This window comes from Microtus oregoni, unplaced genomic scaffold, assembly GCF_018167655.1.
Source record: "Microtus oregoni isolate MIOR12 unplaced genomic scaffold, Mior012 000028F_ref0000031, whole genome shotgun sequence".
Classification (NCBI taxonomy): domain Eukaryota; kingdom Metazoa; phylum Chordata; class Mammalia; order Rodentia; family Cricetidae; genus Microtus; species Microtus oregoni.
The window spans coordinates 18,360,366-18,382,230 of NW_024543087.1; the positions used below are offsets into that span (position 1 = coordinate 18,360,366).

A 21,865-nucleotide genomic window follows, 5' to 3' on the forward strand; every position below is an offset into this window, starting at 1 on the left:
ATAAAATAACTTGGGTTCATAGGAGCTCACAGAGACTGAACCGACAACCAGAGAGCTTGCATGGGACTGACCTAGGCCCTTTGCATATATGTGACAGTTGTGTAGCTTGGTACTCTTGTGGGACTCCTAACATTGGAACAGGGGGTGTCTCCGGTTCTTTTACTGACTTTTGGGGCCCTACTCCTCATACTGGGTTGCTTTTCCCAGCCTTAATACACGGGGAGGTGCTTAGTCTCACTGCAACTTGATATGCCATGTTTTGTTGATACTCACAGGGAATCTGCCCTTTCCTAAACAGACAGGGAGGGGGAGTGAATTGAGAGTAGAAACAGAGGGGTTGTGGGGGTTGAGGGAAAGGACTGGAAGGGAAAGATGGAGGGAAACTGCAGCTGTGATGTAAAATAATAAATAAATACTTTTACTTAAAAAAAAAAGGAGAGTCCATTTTGAAAGTGTGTCAACACAGGGGTTTCCCTATAAAGGCCCCTGCTTTGCTTAGCAGCTAAGGACTTGGGAAAACTCTGTTGTTATATATGAAAGTTGAATAACAGTTATTTTTTAAAATACTTGTTTTTATGTGTATGGGTATTTTGTCTGCATGTATGTCTGTGCAGGAGAGAGTGTCGGGTCCTCTAGAGCTGGAATTACAGACTTTGTAAGCTACCACATGGGTGTTGGGAACTGAACCTATATCTTCTGCAAGAGCAACAAGTGTTCTTAACCAATGAGCCATTCTTCCAGCCCCAAAGTTTTTTTTTTTTTAAAGCACTTTGAATATATCCACTTCTCCCCTGCCAACTCCTCTCAACATCCATCCTCACCTTCACACCCACCCAACTTGGGACCTCCATTTTTTTTTTTTAAATTTTAACTCATCAGTTTGTGCTGACCATACACTGTTGGGTGTGTTGGGATGTGTTCTATCCATCCTGAAAGAAATCAGACTCCCCGCTCCCAGAAACTCCTCAGCTGGAGCTGGGACTTCATGCTCATTCATCCCCTCCACAGGCTCCAGCTTTTGCTGGGCTCATGAGTGCTGTCAAAATCATGTGAGTTCGGATGTGCAACCGCCCTGTTGGGTCAGGAGAGCAGTGTTTCCTGAGGTTGTCCTCCACCTCTGGCTCTCACCATCTTTCTTCCTCAAGGTCACACTCTTTAGCCTTCTATTCCTACTTCTATGCGATATCAAGCACACAAGTCCTCCCTAAACACACGTACAAGCCTGTTCAAAACAATATTATTTACATTAATCAAAGCTTAAACCACTTAAACTTTTTTTTTTTTTTTTTTTTTTTTTATTAAATTTATTTATTTATTAAGGATTTCTGCCTCGTCCCCACAACCGCTTCCCATTTCCCTCCCCCTCCCCCGATCAATTCCCCCTCCCTCATCTGCTCGAAGAGCAATCAGGGTTCCCTGACCTGTGGGAAGCCCAAGGACTGCCCACCTCTATCCAGGTCTCGTAAGGTGAGCATCCAAACTGCCTAGGCTCACCCATTGCTGGTGGGAATGCAAACTTGTGCAACCACTCTGGAAAGCAGTGTTTCGGTTTCTCAGGAAATTCGGGATCAACCTACCCCTGGATCCAGCAATACCACTCTTGGGAATATACCCAAGAGAGGCCCTATCATACAACAAAAGTATATGCTCAACTATGTTCATGGCAGCATTGTTTGTAATAGCCAGAACCTGGAAACAACCTAGAAACCACTTAAACTTTTATTGACAGGACAATGGTGAGCACAAGGGTTGTCTCTCCGGGCCTGGTTTATTCAGACTGTACATTCCCAAGGTCTTCAGTATTGAGTCTTGTCTTGGTTCCTGGGAGATCTCTGACCTTTGCATTATCCCACCTTTGTATGTCGAAAGTCAAATCCCTGGAAGGCAAGATCATGGAAGGAGAGCACCAATTTTGTCCATTGACTTCTGCACTTAGGCATGCACATACCGTAAAAGGATGGCTACAGGTGCTCTGGCTGCTACTGCTGCATCCTGTCCTGAGAATCAATGCAGTGTGGTCTCTGCTTCTTCTTAAACTCATATTCTATGATGTTTTACTCTTTTGGTTTTTTTGAGGGTCCCGCCACCCAGCTTCCAAGTAAATCACACATACATACGGAGGCTTATTGCTTATGAATGTCCGGCCTTAGATTGGCTTGTTTCTTGCCAGATTTTCTTACATTATCCCCAGATGTGCTTCGGGGCTTTTATCTTTCTGTTTCTTTATGTTTTATTTTCCTTCCTACTCCGTGGCTGGCTGGATGGCTGGCCCCTGATGTCCTCCTCTCCTTGTTCTCTCGCTCCTCATTCTCTCTACTCCCAAATTTCTCCTTCTATTTACACTCTCTGTCTGCTAGCCCCTCCTATCCTAGCTCCTGCCTCGCTATCAGCCTCATCTCTTTATTAGGACCATCGGGTGTTTTAGACAGGAACAAAGCTTCACAGGGTTAAACAAATGCAGGGTAAACAAAGGTCACACACCTGAAAATAATATTCCCCAACAGACTCATCTGTCTAAATCTAGATATTGGTAAAGGTCATGGACTAGGGATAGAAGCTCAGAGACTCTCATTTTGATACCAAGAATAACAGAAAAAATAAGAGCCTGGCATTGCGGTTTCTGTAGTAAGATTGACATTCTACATCATTGGCAGAAATTATAGATGTCAGATAGAAAAAAGTAGTGAGATATTAAATATTAAAGATATTTTGCAAGTTGGGATCAAAATCAGATTCACAAAATGTTTGAGACTAAACTATGTATCAGGCACCAAGTTAGAGGCCTGCATACACACACACACACACACAGTGGAAGGTCACTACATTATAGGCATACAGAAATGTTGAGCACATTTGGATCATCTTCCACCCAAACAAAAACTACCAGGCATACAAAGAAAGTAGTAAAACATAAGTCATAATCTAGAAAATAATCTAGTGATATTAACTCACAGATTTGGAATTAAAGGATGGCACTGAGGCACCCTTTATATATATAAAGTTATAACAACTTTTTTCTGCAAGCTTTAAATGTTAAGTGTAAAATGAAAAGCACATTAAAAGACCCAAGTAGAACACGTAGATAGACACTAAGATGACAGAGGTGGAGAAACTAGACTGGCTAGCACTAACAGCAGATTTGACATGGCAGATTAGTGAATTGAAGATAAAATAAGAAGATACAAAATTGACAAAGGAATTTTTTAAAAAGTCAGTGAGCTGTGGGAAAACGTCAGATGACATAATACACATGTTACTGGGAACTCCAAAAGAAGAAGATGAAATAAAATGTCCATCTTTGGCGAAAAATATAAATACGCAAATGACATAGTTGACAAAAACTATAAACATACAAATCCAAGTCTGATGAATAAGCACAAGAATCGTGAACTAAGTGGAACCAGACACATAATCAGATTGTTCAAAACCAGGGCCGAGGGCTGGGTGTGTGGGGCTATGACAGGGTGCTTTAGTAGTATGCACAAAGTCCCGGATTCAACTTCCAGCACCACAGACTGGGCATGCAATCCCTGTGCTCAGGAGGTGGAGGCAAGAGGATGGCCAGTCTGAGCTACACCCGCATTTGAGGCATCCTAGGCTACATGGGACCCTGTTTCAAGAACAAAAACAACAAATTACACAAGAGAAAAGTCTTAAATGATTTAGAGTAGAGGAAGAGTCTTTTAGGCTCCCTGGATTGACCTAGGAATGTGTCCTGGAGTACATTTTTTGTTATGTTTTTATAATCATACACTCTAGAAAGATTAGAAGGTAAGGAGTTGGAAGGCAGAGAGATAAACATGGGTTTTATTGTTTGCCAGTGAGTCAGATCTGAACTAGGGCCCTGAAGTAGCTGTAAGTGGAGAGGTAAGAATTAGAATGAACATAACTTGGAGGCGGACTATGATTAGCACACTGCTTATGGGGTACTGGCTGGTAATATTAAAAGTCATTGATATAAGGGGAGAGAATGATTTAATTTCAAACATGATGACTCCGTGGTGTGCACAGTTTCTCTATGTAATCCTGGGCAAGATGCCTGGCATACAGTTACAGGTTTAGGACACTAACACACAGAACTAATGTTCTAAAGTCCCTTAGCCTGCTTATGACATCATTACTTTAATGATTTGTTATTTTACTGTTTTTAAAACAGGGTCTCATGAAGCCCAATGTAGCTTCAAACTCTAAGTAACTGAGATTGACCTTGAACTCCTAATACTCCCAACTGAGCCTCAGAAATGCTGGGATTTCAGGTGTACACCGCTGTACCCAGACATCATTATCTTCAATATACTCCAACAAAATATTCTGGATTCTATTTCTATGTATATGCACAGAGTCATGGTAGTAGCTTGGAGGAGTGACAGTGATGAGGACTTGGTGGCAAACTGCACAGAAGAGTCACTTTCTACTAGACACACAAACTGCTGCACCTCAGTGTAGGTGCTGGGGTGATTGTCGAGAACAGGAAGAAAATGTGGAATCTGAAGGCCCAAGTCCCTTCTTCGTCTTTCAAATGCACAGCTGCTTCCCCTCAGAACGCCTAATGGGACACAGCTGGCAAATCAGAAGTGCATTTTAGAATGCCAGCATCACTGGGTATAGAACGGCAAGTTTGGAAACGAGAGCCAGCAACTTAATGCTGGCACACCCTACTCTGGGAGAGAGCGGATAAACACCTTACTGCTCTCATCGCTCTGAGCCAAGGTTTTGCTTTGTTTGGGGGTTTGCTGCAGACAGGGTTCTGCTCTGTATCTCGGGCTAACTTTAGATGCCTAGCGATCCTGCTTTTTACCTTCCCAAGTGCAGACGTTGTAGGCCTGAGCCACGGGCATGGTCGTTTCCATCCCTGTTTAGTGGCCAGTCGATTCTGGTTGTGTTTTCCAAAGCAAAGATAAAGCACAGCTTCTTCCTGTGACCCCTTCTCTTTCAGGGACAAGACACACTCTGCTCTGCATTTGCTGACATACAGGGAGAAAGTCTAAGCTAGGACAACCATGAGGCTGTGTGCTACAAAGTATTGCTGTGCTTGGGATACACTTGATCCCCTCTGAAAGTGGTGAGGAAGTCTGATTGCCTTTCTCACAAAATTCTCACCCTCAGGCCTGAGTGATTTCTATGTCTCACTGTGAACCATCCTCTATAGGCTCCTGAGTTTGAACACCCAGCCCCCCCCCCCAATACAACATTCTGGAATTTTCTGAGGGTGGAGCCTCCCTGCTTCCTGCCCACTCCCTAATGCCTGGCTGCAGTAGCGCTATTACTAGCCTCCTGTGCTTTGGCCATGATGGCCTTTATCTCTTTTTACATCTTTAGCAGTAAAAAACTCTTTAAGCTATTTTTGCTGCCCATTCTGTTACAGCAACAAGAAAAGTAGTTAATACAGAAGCGAGCAGACTGTTACAAAGCAAGACCTCCCTGCCCCCGCTTACTTGCCCTTTTCACATTTCTTGCCTGCGAACCATGAATAAAAGCAGCACAAAGGCCTTTACTGCAAGCCCAGCAAATGATTGTACCATTTACTTTGACTCCAGAACAATAAACCGAAAGGCAGGCTCACCAGATTGCTGGATCTCAGTCCTGCTTCCCAGTGTAGACACATTGAATAAATAGCCTTTTTTTTTCGCTTTTTCCATGTTAATGTGTCTTAATTGGCTAATCAAAGATGGGTGGCCAAACCTGTCTTGTTGGGGCACAAGCTGTGACCCCAAACACGAAAACACATTTCCTTTTATAACCTGCTCCATATTGGGTTCGGTGAAAGCAACTGAAAACTGACTAAGACAAACGTGTTCTTTAGCTACCCCGTGTTTAAAATTAGCATGATGAAATTCTTCATTCCTTAGATGCTCTAGCCAATCTGAAGCATATTAAATTTCAAATGCTAGTCTCTGCATTGCATCTGCCTCTATCAGTAGCAAGGAACCCAGGCCCAGACGGAGAAACTGGCACTTGGCAGTGTTCGCTGCCAAGCGGAGGCACCTGCTACAAAGCAGCCTCTGCAAAACAAGCAAACTCCTACCTAATAAGGACAGAAGAGTTGGAAGTCATGCGTATGGAGTCTGAAAGCTGGGTACTTGAGGTAGGGGGGCAGGCTGCCAGTTTTTGCATAAGATATTCCTGATAGGGAGTCATAAAAGATGTAACTGTCCAGGAAAGATCAAAGATAGGCAAAGAGAACATGAGCCTCTCTCTCGCTGTAGTGCTGTTGAAATAATTAACTGGGACTTCCCTGGGTCTCATGATGAGGAGGAAGAAAGCTAGGGCCCTGGGGTCAACCAGCGCTGGAGCTTGTACCCGCAAAGAAATTTCATACAATGCTGACTGCAGCCAGGACTGGCCGTGAGCCAGAGCCAAAACAACAATGGGGGTGATGGGAGGAGCGAGCCCTGCTTAATCACAGCATGCCTTTGTCTTCTAGTCAACCCTAAATCCCATGTCAGGGCCCAAAGATGGACTTCCAAGTCACCAGGCCTCTTTGTTCTCCGTCTCACTGGATAGATCTCTACTTTTCACTATTACTTGTCTCATGAATTGCCATGCTGAAGATGGGGAGCTGAGAGCAGCTCATTAGGACTGCCAGGCTTAGAGCCTAAAGACTCCAGGAACAAAAGCACATAAAGTCCCTGGGGAGGAGAAAATCTTGACGTGCTCTTGAAGAGCAGACTGTTTTCTGGATTTACAGCCCCATAAATAAAGAGGAGCCCAGGCACACACTGTTTTAAGGTATTGTGCCAATTCTGAAGAGCAGAGCAGTCCTAGTCCTTGGCTGTCCTGCCCACCTCCACGACCTTCTATTCTTTCTGAGCTTGACAAGCCCAGAGTTTCAAACACAGCTTTCATCATGGGGCACCTTAGAATCACAAGATGTCAGAACTAGACAGGACCTTGGATCAAAAGAAATCATAAAAGGATAAAGGAAATGCTCTAGCAATAAAAAAAAATGTTATAAGTATAAACAAAGGCACCTGGAGAGAGTTGTGTTCTAAAAACTAATGTGAAGGGAAGAAAGAAATTGTTTGCAACAGACCAAGGAAATAACAACAACAGCAAAAAACCCTTAACTTTGAATTAGAATAAGAATTATATTGGAATGCTGAAGATAAAAACGTAGAAACTTTATTCATTTTGATGAAATGTATTATACCATTAAATAATACAGGAGCATTTCAACAGACTTAAGCCTGTTGTACATAAATTCTAAGGTCTTATTACTCAGAATGTTATGAAAGCTCTAAGCTGAACAAGTTAGGTCTAGACCGGTGTTAAGTCACAGAGCCAACAATGGGTCACTACCAAGGACAACCTGCCTGCTCTTCCGCCGTGCAGCAACATGCCACGCTGAAGTCTACCTACTCGGCATTGTGTTTATAGGTGAACACACACGTATTCATAACAACCTCGAAGAATCGAAACTGACCAGTTATATGCTAAATTCTGTGTGTGTGTGTTTTGAGACAGGGTTTCTGTACTGGAACTCACTCTGTAGACCAGGCTGACTTCAAACTCACAAAGATTCGCCTGCCTTTGCCTCCTAAATGCTAGGGTTAAAGGCATGCGCCACCACTGCCCATCTTAAATCGTCTTTCTCGTGGTTATTTTATTTACATCTCCCAATGAAGGCTTTTTATGCTATTGATTGGCATGCTGAGAAATCCATCCGGAAAACAGGCCATGAGCTGTGTTTCAGAACACAACAAGACCCGAAATGCACAGCAAGGCAAAGATGACTTTTTGGTTGTAAGCACATGCTGTGTAACGTGGGAATGAAGAAGACTCCAGTCACAGTAATCCAGACCGAAAATAGTTCACCAGTGACAAGAACTTTTAAATAGAAAGGCTGACATCATAACAATTGGCTGGGCTACTTTTCAGCTGGCTTCGTCTTAAGTTCTTGTATGTATCTACTGTGTGCGTTCTGTTTACAGCTAGAAGATACAGAACGGCCATGGCAACAGTAACGCATGATGGGCTAAAAAGTTGGGATTTAAGTTAGTCACTTGTTTCCTAAGTGCTCTCAGGCACAAGTTCGTCATTTGACTTGTATGGCTTCTGTTCCTGGTTTGCAGGGCAGTCACGAGATGATGTGGATCAGTGGTTCTCAGCCTCCCTAGTGCTGCGACCCTTTAATACAGTCCCTCATGTTATGGTGACCCCTACCATATTATTTTGCTGTTACTTCATAACAGTAATTTCGCTACTGCTATGAATCATAACGTAAACATCTGATATGTGACTCCTGTGGGGGTCACGAGCCACAGGTTAAGAACCACTCATATAAATGATGCCCACAGAGTCTGATGTAGTCAGTCATCAATAGATGGTTGCTATTAATATCAAATATGAATATTTAAGAATAACTTAACCATGGTACATGTTTGGAGGTTAGAGGACAACTTTCTGGAATTGGTTCTCTCCTTCCAGCATGCAGGTCCCAGGGTTTGAACTCAGGGCCACTGATCCACCTCACCAACTATCTTAGTTAGGGTTACTATTGTTGTGATGAAACACCATGACCAAAAAGCAACATGGAGAGGAAAGGGTTTATTTGACTTACACTTCCACATCATAGTCCATCATTGAAGGGAACCAGAGGCCGAAGCTGATGCAGAGACAACCATGGAAGGAAGCGGCTTACTGATTCATTTTTTCCTGGCTTGCTCAGCCTGCTTTCTTATAGAACCCAGGACCACCAGCCCAGGAATGGAACCACTCACAATGAGCTGGAAATTCCCCCATAAATCAATAATTAAGAAATTCTCTACAGGCTTGCCTATAGCCCAATCTTACAGAAACATGTTCTTAATTGATCCTCTTTCCTCTCAGATGACTTAAGCCTGTGTCAAGTTGACATAAAACTATCCAGCACACTGAACCATGATTAAATGAACACTCAGGGTCAGAAATTGGGGTTCAACCTGAAGATCTATAAAGCAAAACAGCCAGCTACTGGATCTTACCTCAACCTCAGACTGAAATGGTGATCCTGCCTCCAGGAATCTCAGAATAATACTGCGTCTGAGAGCTGTCTTCCCCCATCTTATATGGCTCTCTAGGACTGGGATTAAAGGCATGCACCACCCAGTTTCTATGGCAACTAGTATAGTTACTGGAATTAAAGGTGTGTGTCATTGTGGCTACTGAGATTAAAGATGTGTGTTGCCATAATCTGGTCTGTAAGGCTGGCCAGTGGGACTGTTTTACTCACAGATCTTTCTTCAGGCAATCTTTATTTATTAAAATGCATTTGAAATGCCACTACAGCACACCAGCAAAGAATAATTTAAATATTTATCTGTGCCTTGGGATCTTATAATACAGTTTGAAGGCAGAAGTTGACATTACTATAAGTTAAACAGTGTTACAGTAGAAACTCAGATAAAGTACATTCAGAAGCATTTGTTTCCAGCAGGAGGGAGAAGCTGCAAAATGTCTTATACAGGACGAAACACCCGAGCTATTAAGAAATGTCAACAGCAGATCGTCTCTGAGTACAAGCTAGGCTTGGGAAGATGAGGCATGGATAAATATGGATAAATACAGCATTTGAAGCAGTCCAGGTGGCTAAGGGCTGACCTGTGACCTCAAGAAATTCACCTGCTGAAGTCAGAGCTGCCTGGAACTTGGAATGTGACTTTGTTAGGAAATCTAAGAAGACCAAGTGATAGCCATGGGAGAAGGTCGCCTACAAGCAGGGGCAAGCAGATCCCACCTCATCCAGGACCTTGACCTCAGACTACCCACCCCCTGACCTGTGAAAGCAGAAGTGCTTAAGCCCCCAGGCCATGATATTTTGTTCCATGGTATTCTTAGCAAACAAATACACAGATATCTATTATGTCCTACTTAATCTAGCCCACAGTTACTTTATTTACATATTTATTTTTAATTGTAATATTTGTTCATCTATTTATTGCTTTGTTGGGTTTTAAGATAGGGTCTCAACTTTGAAGCCCAGGCTAGCCTGAACCTCACTATGTAGCCCACATTGGTCTCAACCCCACGGCCACTTCCCTGCCTCAGCTTCCTGGGTGGCACAAGTCACCACACATTACTTATTCATGTCTTGAACAAAAACCCCTTCATCATGCTGTTGAGAGATATAGGCTTTCATTATGTAGCCCAGGCTGTCTGGACTACATAACCATACTGCTACAGCCTCCTGAATGATGGGAAAGGAGACAGGTGGGTGGGGTGGGAGGAGACAGAGACAGGGAAGCAGGAAGGAAGGAAGAAGGGGTAGGTACATGGAGGAAAGGATTTCTGTTTCTTTCATCTCTTTAAATATGCTGTGTGTGTGTGTGTGTGCGTGTACGTGTGTCCAAATGTGCGTATGTATACAGAGAATCATGCACTCCAGGCTGGCCTCAGACTTCCTACGTTGCCAAGGATGGTCTCAAGCTTCCAGTCCTGCCTCCGAGTCTCAAGTGCATGGTACTAAGGCACGGGCCAGCACACTTGCCTCATGCAGTAGTGGGGATGGAACCTGGAGTTTCATTGCTGCTAGCACTCACCTATTGGGCTATAGCCTTAGTGCTTTCTGTTGAGACAAGCTGGCTGTAGCCCAGTCTATGAGCTTTCAACCATAGCAACCCTCCTCTTCAGCCTTCCTCGTGCTGGAATGACAGATGTGGCCACCATACCAGAGCAAAAACTCTTCTTTTCACGTCATGCCATGTTCAATGGATTCATGAAAAAGGGACTTAGCTAAGGAGGAAGAAACAAACGGGTCCTATTTTAAATACGACAACCTAGAAAACCTCTCAATGGAAGCCTTATTTAAACCGAGGCCAGTCGAATGAAAACAAAAGCAACCACACATAGGCAGAAAATTTAAAAGCCCACGCTCCAAGAACCAAGAGATTATGAGAAGATATACTTCATTCCTCTGCAAGGAAATGTCAATCCCTTCCTTGATGGAATAAGATGGGTGTGGCCCAAGCGCCTCTTAAATGCTTTCAGCCAAGTTTCCGCTCCCCCATCTACTTCCAGAACCACGGATCAGGTCCTTGAGTCTGGAGGTTCTGCAGCACAAACCAACGGCTTTCCTTACACTTACCTTAGGGTTCATCCTATTTCTTCTGCTAGAGAGATGCCGTTTGTTCTCGTCCCTGACTTCCACATGATTTTACTATTTTGTGTTTAGTGCTGGGGATAAAATGTTGACCGAGCAGTTAAGAGCACTGGCTGCTCTTGCTGAGGACCTGGGTTCTGTTCTCAGGACCCACATGGTGCCTCACAACTGCCTAAAACTCCAGATCCAGGGATCCAACACCCCCTCCTGACCGCCAAAGCCTCCGGCACACACACACACACACACACACACACACACACACACAAAATAAACTATTATAAAAATGGAGACTGAGGTGACTGTGGTTCCTAGAATACATACACCAATGGAGAAGTCAAAAACAAATAAGCTAATTTAGCAAGTGAGTGTTAGATGATGGAGGAAGGTCATTGGCTAATAAAGGAACTGCCCTGGCCCATTTTATTGGTTAGAGGATAGGTGGGAGGAGTAAACAGAACAGAACGCTGGGAGGAAGAGGAAGTGAGGTCAGAGACTCCACAGCTCTCTGGGGAGCAGATGCCTCAGAGAGAGACACCATGCCCCGCTCCCAGGATGAAGCTCCGACCCAGGATGGACTAGGCTGGAATCTCCCCGGTAAGCGCACCTTGGGGTGCTACATACAGATGATTAGAGGTGGGCTAAATTAATATGTGAGAATTAGCCTAGAAGAGAATGGGCCAGGCAGTGTTTGGAGGAATACAGTGTCCGTGTAATTATTTCGGGGCATAAGCTAGCCGCCAAGCAGGCAGCCGGGGTGCTGGGGACGCAGCCCCGCTGCCCTTATTACTTCAGTTAGATAAACCACAAATAGAAAAAATTAAAAGCTTAGGTGTATGTTATTGGGGAAACCAATGTAACCAGGGCTTTGAAATCAAGGCTTCCAAGGAGTGGTATTAATAATCAAAGTGGGGTGCATAAACACCCAGGGCACTGTAAAGCTTGTTATAAATAAAGACTCCTAGGCTCTATGTTGATCCCAACCAGGCAAAGGGGTACATTTGAAAGGCCAAGAAGCATTATACTAGGATCCTATATGTAGCGTGAGCCAGGAACTAAGCTGAAGACTTAAAAACACACACACACAGACAGACAGACAGAGACACATGGATCATCCTTGATACAAGGATGCCAACTTTATTGTGCTCAGGGTCAGCTTATATTGGGCTCTGGCCACACCGCAGCTCTCGGGATCATTCAGTTGCAGGCCCACCAAAACCCACTCTTCTGCCATCAAGGCCTCGTGCTCAGAGCAGCTGCAGGCACAGGTAAACAAGTTGTGTTGCTCAGTTCACTCCAACAGGCAAAGGGTCTGAGGCAGGCCAAAAAGGCAAAGGGGCCAGGGTTCTCAGCCCCCAACACCAATACTGTTCCAAAGGCTTCAGCAGATAATGTATTTTACAACTATTGAATCTTATCTCATCTGTTTAAAAAAAAAAATCACTGTTAGGGCTGGGAATGAGGCCTAGTGGAGAGCACTTGCCTAGCATGTACAAGATTCTGATTGCATCTCCAGTACTGGAAAAGAAAATAATATTCCTGACACTAGTCATAGATGACAAAGAACACTTAATGAAGGGACTATTAGAATCTGGACGTCGTAATAGGGGAGAGAGACTGGGCTCAAGTCCAGATACAATAAGGATAGGAAGATACATAGTCAAAGGGCAGATTCGATGTCTGTGAGTGGAAAATCACTGAGAGGAAACATCCAGTCTGGAGGGTTCTTTGTTCGAAGGCTCAATTGGATTTTTGCAGGAGGCAGTCTGGGTGATATTGAGGGCAGAAGGATAAGGAATTTAATCAGGCATCAACAGAGAGACATGACTTCTGCTGAAATGACCAGCAGAATTCTTGGTAAGAGTGAGCTAAACAGGCCAAGTTTAGCCCACAGTTGGGGGTCTAGAAAAAAATAAATAAATAAAATAAAGGACTCAGAGGAGCCTGACTTTGGATAGACACCTTTTCAACTGGAGGTCAGAGAATCAAGTGATAGAGAAAGAAAGAAATAATTTTATGAGCAATATCTTCCTAGCCCAGGCTAGGCTTGAACTGGGCTTTTTCTTTCTTAGGCTCCCAAGTGTTGTTCTTGCAGGTGTGGTCCTGTAATAGTCATCAAGCTCTAGGGCCTAAGTGGGGAATCCGGGGTGGAAGTATTGTCCAGAGATCACCATAGAAAGGATCCTGTGCGAGGGGCAGTAGGCCAAGTGAGAAACACAGAGGAAAATCTGTGGGCTGTACCGAGAGTTGAAGGTTGGAAGAGGATCCTGGGAGTTGTAGTTGAAGAACCTCCTAAGAATTAATGAGTAGGTGCACACCCAGGCAAGCCGCTTATGACAGCATACAGTGGGCCAGATCATAGAGAATCAAATGACAGAAACCTGGAAGAGTCTGCGGTTCTGAAGAATCTCAAGGCTTCTCTTGGGAGAGGGAGCCTTATTGGGGTGTTATTGCAGTGATAGGTGCACAGGGTTGGGGCACCAGAGTGTGAACAGGAAAGGGAATAGTGGACACTACCTAGCAAAGGGCAAACATTTGCTTGAAACTATACAGAGACACACTCATGGCTCCCACAAGTACTGGGCCAACAGTTTGCAAAAGAGCAACCTGTATGTACATATGAAGATATGAATGGGTTAGCATTATTATAACTGGGCTGGATTCAGAAACCAATAGTACAGGAGAAAACTCAAGGTGGTCACATCAAAATTCTACACTCTGCATAGAATCATTATGTGCAATTAGTCACTTGTTCCCTTAACAAGTCTGTTGATCACGAGGGGACTCTGATGAACAACAGACAAGACACGGTTACTGACCCCAAGGCAGGTTGGGGAAGAGCTTTCCAGCCAAGGGGCTACTGACCAGTAAAACCGGTCCTCTTATAGGCTGATAAGTAGGACCAAGTTATAAGCTATCCTTGTTACCTGGTGGTAAGTCTCAACTTCTCACATCATACAAATCCCCTGGGAGCCTTGGAAATATATGGCGTCTGATTCTGGTGCAGGGCCTGAGATCTTGAATTTCTAACAAGTTCCAGGACCAGGAGACATGAGTATTGCTGGTCCATGGGCCTTCAGAGTAGCAAGGCTTTAGGTAACATCTAACATGTCCTTTTGGGGGAAATAAATATGCCTATGTTTATTTGTTATTATTATTTTGAAATCATATGTGTGTGGGTGTTTGCCTACATACCTCCACTTACAGGCTATGGAGACAGGAAGAAGCTTTTGGGACCTCTAGAACTGGAGTTACAAACAGTTATGAGCCCCAATGCGGGTGCAGAGAACTGAATCTTGGTCCTCCTGGAAAAGCAGTCAGCGTTCTTAACCAGTAAGCCATCCCTCCAGTCCTAGCTTGGCTTTTCTGAAACAGGGTCTCACTATGTAGCTCAGGCTGACTCAGAACTCACTATATAGGACCTCATTCCTTAGCCTTCCAAGTCTTGAGGTTATAGGCAAGTGTCACTACACCTGAACTCACTCTCACTCCAAGAACCAATAAATAAACATGCCCTCATGTCCCTATCCTTGGCACTCAAGATTTCAGCAAGAAAGACCAGTTGACACTGCGGTGACTATGGCTTACGTCATTGAGCCTCTGCATAGTTTGGGCTTGATTCTGCGTCTGATCCAGCCAAAGAAGGACCCCTCACACACATGTTTAAGGAAATTTTCTTTGTATTAAAAAATTCACACAACTTCATAAGGTTTGCTGTAGCAACTTCTCCACTTCACATGGCACGCATGCTATCTGTCCCTTAGATTAAATCATCTACCACTTCATTCGGGTTCCTCTGGCCTCACCTCCATCTGAGGTGGAAGATAAGCTCCTTAGACCTGGGTTTTCCCACCAGGCCGAAGGCAAATATCTGAGGTTCATCTTGAAGTATCATGTTCTCTGATCCCTTAACTTCCTCCTGGGCATTAGAATCAAAGAACGGGGAAGGAAGACTGGATGGGGTTTCCCGGGATGGGGGTGTCACTGTTTTAACCCTGATGGCCCTCACCTGCTGAAGCAGGCCCAGCCTGATACACATCTGCTTTCATTTACATCCTTAGCTTTTAAACCAAGGCTACCCCCCCACCCCCCGCCCCAAACCGCCTACTCGCTCCATCATCCTCCGGAGGCAGAACTATTAACTTAAAAATAAAAACTATTCTTTCTAAAACCACATTATTGAATTTCATAGAGAATGACAGGTGGTATGGCCACCAGTTTGAAAACTGTCCTGGAATTGAACCACTTCCCTTGACCAGAAAGGCCTCTTGCCTCTTCTGGGCTGAGGCTGAGCCTCCCGAGGCAGCAAAGCATGCAGGAGAAGGGCGTGAGAAGAAGGCCGCACAGCTCCAATGACACTCCTCGAAATCCTCTGCAAACAGTAAGCATCCTGGTGGCTCCTTGTGTTTCTTCTAAAGAATTTGTTTGCAGTTAAATCGTTGATGTACAATTGTAGAGGGTCCACCTAACGCAGCTGTGATTAAGACAGGTGGGCAGATTATGCCTGGGAGGGCTTCTAAAGGGCTGTGAATTTGAGAAGTCTTGGTTTTAGACTTAATTTCCCAATTTGAAAAGTACCAGGACCCGTGGTAGAAGAGAAGGGAGAGCCGTGGTTTCCCATCCAGCGACTGACGGCTGACCTCTCTGTGTTAGCACCTGAACTGATTGTGTCACGGCAACACGATAAGAGGAGCTGAGAGTTTAAAAGCAATCCAATATTAAGTCAAGGTGTACCAGAGAGGACAAGGAGTTCATGGGATGCCCGTGTGGCACCTGATAACTAACTACACAAGCCTCCTCGTGGAGGAGTGGCTACAGGAAAAGAGATGGGCTTTGGTTTGGGGGAACACAACGAATTTGGGAAATGCATTTACAGAGGTGTGTTGGATGGAAACTCTCAAACAGCTCTGGCCTACCTGTAGGCACCAGGCATCCCTTTCCATCTACATCCCTACTTAGCAGTTCAAAGTGAGGGTCCCAGCCTGGCAGCATCAGCACCACCAGAAAAACAACAGAGGCTTTTCACCCTAGATGTAACTGAATTAGAACCTCTGAGAGAAAAGCCTCACAGATGCATCAACAAACCATGCAGGTGATTCTGATGTGTATTCACGTTTGACCCTAAACCAGTGCTTCTCAACCTCTCTAATGCCACGCCCCTTTAATACAGTTCCTCATGTTGTGCTGACCCCAACCAGAAAACTTGGTTGCTACTTCATAATTATAATTTTGCTACTGTTATGAATTAAAATGGAAATATTTTCGGAGAGAGAGAGGGGCTTGCCAAAGGGGTTGTGGCTCACAGGTTGAGAACCACTGCAGCTAAACTCTGCAGAAAAATAGCTTTGTTTCTTAAATAGAATGCAAGAGTCTCTTGGATATTGTTAAACCTGAGACATTAGCACGTGGATCTAGAAAGCTAGAGGTATCAAATGTTCTACAGCTTAGAGAACAGTTAGACGTGGAATTTTCTGAGTTGTGGTTGAAGAGGGGATGACCAGGGATTCTCGCTGTGGCTTTCAGAAAAGCAAAAACGTTGCACATCTGTTGTAGTATAGTCATGGCCCGTGTGGCGTGCTCTCTAAGAAAACGCCCTGCGCAGCTGCCGACGGACTGCAATCTTGCTGTGAGGCGGAATCTGATACTGCATTAACTTGTCCTAATGAGCGGGGTTAAATGGCTTCCATTCCCCTCCGCTGACCTCATTTAGCACTGTCCTTGAAGAGGCCAGGTCAGTGTCTGCAGATCGGGAGGGACGCGAGACTTCTCGGTAGAATTTATAATAAAACATGGCTTCTGTGTTCGGGGCTAGCAGCTTCTCCATCATTCTGCCTGCCTGCTTGTCACTCTGTTTCTAGGTTGGATTAATTCCCAGAGAGTGGAGTCATTTTCCCAACGGAAACCCTCAGCACTGATTGGAAGGACAAAGAGATTAGTGAGGTTTTAGTTTTTGTCCTGATGCAATTGGGGAAAAAACAAAGGTATCCTGGAGATACGTTTTCTGTTGTTAAATCCCAGCCTGGATTTAACTCCTGGGTTCCTTTCTTCTCTTTGTGCCTCTTCCTTTTAATAAATACGCAATGGTATGCATTGATGATGCACATAACTGTGCAATGCACAGGGAAGACGGTTCCCAAACTCACATCTCCATCCCCTCTCCTCTAACATTTGGAAAGGAGAAAACTGAAATATATCTAGCTTCAACCCCTTGCCATTATTTGGCCTTTCAGTGTTGCTTTTCCAGTGGGGAAAAGGGATTTAAAGCTATTTTATTTAAAAAAAAAAACTTACAATTTTTAGAAATAAAAGAGAACTCATCCATGGCTCATGACTTTTTTTTTTTCTTGGTTTTTCAAGACAGGGTTTCTCTGTAGCTTTGGAGCCTGTCCTGGAACTAGCTCTTGTAGACCAGGCTAGCCTTGAACTCACAGAGATCCTCCTGCCTCTGCCTCCCCAGTGTGGGGATTAAAGGCATGAGCCAACACTGCCAGGCTAAGTCCATGACTTTTCTAGATGTTTGGTTCCTGTTAGTTATTTTCCTATAGAGTAGACAAGGGGTGGGGGGGTGAGCTATACACAGTAACAGATAATTGTCCTTATCCCCTATTGTTCTGCTGTGCCAGAGACCTTTGGATCCTTGCAGATATACACTGTAGTCACAAGGACACCAATGCACCCGAGTTACAGTGCCAATCAAAACTGGCCCTCACGAAGGTCACAGCAGCAGAGAAGTGCACATTAGAAACACAAGCTGGTTATGACTCCCACCCGAGAAATGGCGTATGTGAAAATCCTTACTCCTTTTTTGTATCGGCATGAGAAGGGTTGTTGCAACTCATGTCAACAGAAAGAGGAAGTGCATAGTTTTTAAGATCTGGGAGCGGAATGCCTGTCTCCACAGACACAGCCTCTCTATGTCATCACCAGAATCGTAGCATAAGAGAATCTTTAAGATCTAGGTAAAGCAAGAACACACACATCATTTCAACTGCTCTGGAGGCTGAGACAGGGGAATCACGAGTTCCAGACCAGCGTGGGCCATTTGTCAAGATACTAGCTCCAAATAAAATAGAAGTTTTCAGAAGGGCTGGCTGAGTAAGTGGCTCAGTGGCAGACATTTGTCTAGCATGTGTGAGTCTCTGGGTTTGATTCCTAGTGAAACAAAGAGGATAAAAATATAGGTGATGCATATTTTATTTATAGAAAATTCAGGATAGAAGTTGTATGATTTTTTTCCCCACAAAGATGCATTTGGTCTTAAATCTTATCATCCTCGTGAGTAGATTCCTATCAGACAGCATGGGTTTTCTCTTTAACAGCTTCACGGGTTTTGAGCCTTGGTGTGTTTCTGGGTTGGTTAAGAGCCTGTTTGATGGTTGGGCAGGGAGACTCTGGAAAAGGGCCTCTCCGGTTAGAACCCCTTTCTCTTTGCTGTGTGGTCTTACTACCTTCTCTGGACCTTCATTTGAGGGGTGCTGTAAAATTACATTGCCACAGAACAAATAATTTACTGTAGTGTCCAAAGGCCAGATAAATGCTCCCTATAATTTATATTTGTTATTAAACACCTAAAAGAATCTTAGTTACATTTGTTTCATTCCTTTCTTTCTTTCTTTCCTTCCTTCTTTCTTTCTTTCTTTCCTCCCTCCCTTCTTTCTTTCTTCTTTTTTGCAGCACTGGAGACTATACCAGGGGCCTGCTTTACCACCGAGCCGTATCGCTAGCTCACCAACATCTATTTTATGTTTTCTGTTTAATGTTATAATAGAACAGAAATTTGTTTTGTGCTCTTTTTTTCTTCTTTTTCATCACTCTCCTTGGGCCTGGGAACGGGGATCACAAAACAGCCATCTGGTCTAAAATGAAGTCTGCTTTGTGTTCCTCATTGGGAGAAGGTTTTGATCAGCAGCCATGCTGGGCAAGCTGTGGGCTTCTGCCCACAATAAAGGCAGAAAAGTTCAAATATCCTAAGAAGGGCTATAAAAGGGAGCAGGAAGCAGCTTGTGGATCCCAGAATGGATGTGAGCAGAACTTGTCCCTATTATCCCTGGGGCCCTTTCTCTTTCTAGGGACTTGGGGTGGCCCAGGTGTCTGGACTTGGGAGCTGATTGCTTTTCTGGGTCATCGACTGGCAAAGAGCACACCGCTTCTCTCCTGCCCTCATTAGAGCCTACAGTCTCCAGCATGAGACACTCAGAGCTTCGTGAGGATGCAGCAGTGAACCCAGAGAGCTGGCAGCAGGGCAGGGCCTCTGAGTAGTCAATCCCAGCAACAATAGGGAGAAGACTTCTTGGAATTGCTTCCAGGCTCTGGTGAGTCTGGAAAACCACCTCGCTGGTGGGCCCCATGCCAGTCTGACAGATGGTCTTACTGCTGGCAGCACACTCTATTTCAGGCTGCCAGGTGTGTTCCCTGAAGGCAAGTGACCCATCCAGGAGTGTCAGAGAGGCTGTCCTGGGGGACTTCTCAGCCTGTGACATGAGCTCTGCCTACCGCCTCTTCCTCCCAAGGTCTGCTCTTACTGGAGGGGAAGACTAGCTTTTTCACCTTGAAGCACATCTCTGAGTTACATGCTGGTGGGTGGATGTCCACCCCAGTTCCTACATGACAGTCCCCAACTGAAACGGTCTGTTTTCACCAATCAACTCAGCTACTGAAGGGCTTAAAAGCCTAGGAAAGAACAGAGATGGGGGTTAGGAGATGGCTCAGTAGGCAATAGTACTTGCTGTGCTGGACCAGGGATTTGTATTTGAGCCCCTAGCACCTTCATAGAGAGCCTGGCATGGTTGTATATTTCTGTAACTGCAGCCCTGTGGAGTGCAAACTCAAGAGGAAGGCTGGAAGGTGCTGGCTTGCCCAGTTAGCCCCAGGTTCACTGAGAGACCCTTTTTCAAGGGAATAAGGTAGAAAGGAAGAAAGCAGGATATTGATCCCCTGGCCTTATGGTCCAGCATGGGTCTGTATACACACACACACACACACACACACACACACACACACACACACACACAGTGGGAAAGGGGGGTATGAGGACTCAGATTACAAACCCTGTGACCTCTATGGATGACAGCAAAAACGAATTTTCAAATTTATAATTTCATATCCTTTAAGACCCCAGACCTCTTGTCGTGTTCTTTCCTACCCCCCCCCCCCCCCGTTTTCCCCCTCCTTTGAAAGTGCCAATTGCTTTTGTAATAGAAGTATCCTCTCCCAAACATTCAGGAGAAAGCCTGAGGAAATTTAATGGTTCCAAATTCAGCCTGTGGATTTGCGATAAGGATTCAAGGCAAGAAACCTTTTAACTCAGAAAAGAATCTGTTTGCAGCCATTGTCCAATTAATGCAAAGTATCTGGTTACTGGCGTGTAGCATAATGCAACACAGAGCACAGTGAATGTCCTCAGAGCGGGCCAACTCCATGATGCCCCCAAGTGTGTGTGTGTGTGTGTGTGTGTATGATGTGAGATCAGTTTCAAAAAAGAAGCCCCCTAGAACAGTGCTTCTAGGGATGAAAGAATAGACACGTTTGAGTTGAAACACAGCCGAAGGTTTTGTGCTGGTAATGACAAGAAATGGAAAAGGAAACTGGGAAAACCGCAAGTCATGCCCTCTTTAAGAAAAAAAAAAAAAAAACAGAAAGACTGTTGGAAGAATTAAAATTAAACCTCACGAGAGTTTGTGGGTATGGAAAGTCACCAGCTAGCTAATATTAACATAGCTTGCAACAGAGCACTGCTGCTGGAAATAGGACAGCCAGTCACATCGCTGTCACTGGGCTGTTTACATTCCCTGGGCCAGCCCTGAACTTCTTCCTAGCTCTGGCCCCTGGGCATTGCATTTCTGGAGGCTTCTAGAGAATCGACCACACTCTGGCTGTCTACTTTCTCCAGGAACTCACACCCTAAGGAGGAAGCTGCTTTGTTTGCTTGCGTGGAAGTGTTGGAGCCTCAACCCACTAGGCGTCAGAGGCCAAGTTTCACAGTTGGCGTTTGGTTGCTGGCAGGGAGGGGCAGACGAAGACCCTCTGGCTTCCTTCACTATGGAGAATTTGTTGCCACCGTCTAGATTTTCTTACTTTAAAAAGTATCCTCTCCACTTCATTAGGAAGTATTTCTCAACGCTGAGAAACCAAAGAGACGAAGAGCAGGTATTGTTTTGCTTGTGCTAACTTTAAAAATAGCTAGTGTTTATTTCTGGGTGTGGCTTTGCGATGCTTAGGAACTCTGTTTCTGCTGGTTTGCTTGTTTTCATAGGCACAGGGTCGGTTCCAGCTTGTGGTTATTCACACTTGACAATCGGATGAACAGGCAGGCCTGGGAGGGTTTACTTGAACTCGGAACATTTGGATTCTGAGATGAAGCAAATGTTCTCTGGGGGAAACACATGCCTTGCTTTCTTCCGCTATTACTCTTTGATGCTTTGATAATGTTTTCAGTGTTTCAAAGACAGTTTCTGAAACTATTAATAGCTCAATAGATGAAATATCATACCCTAGAAACATACTTGTTTTCCTGCATGTTTCTGTGATTAAGTTAATGTCACCAGGATTTGCAAAATGAAAAACATTTCCATAACCATAATCAGATCATTAATGGGCCGATGAGATCATTTAGATGTAACAGGTAATTTCTTGTATGTGGCGGGTAGGGGCAGAGCACAATAATTTTCAGTCCTTTTAGCCCATCAAAACAAATCCAACAGCATGTGGGTGTGTAAGCATTTTTAAAACCCGTTTAAAAGGTCAGGTTATTTTCATTTAAAAACATGTGTGTTTGTTACACCGATTGCACTC

General features: G+C 44.5%; 1 protein-coding gene across 1 annotated transcript in view; it reads left to right on the top strand.

The window, feature by feature from the left end:
* The first annotated feature begins 20,831 nt into the window (after positions 1-20,831).
* Positions 20,832-21,865, top strand: part of Atp2c1 (ATPase secretory pathway Ca2+ transporting 1) — a 115,813-nt gene continuing 114,779 nt past the window's right edge. The window contains exon 1 of the mRNA XM_041677404.1: positions 20,832-21,220. Within this exon, the coding sequence (XP_041533338.1) occupies positions 21,113-21,220 (108 nt within the window). The 5' untranslated portion in view covers positions 20,832-21,112. The remainder of the gene's footprint in view (positions 21,221-21,865) is intronic.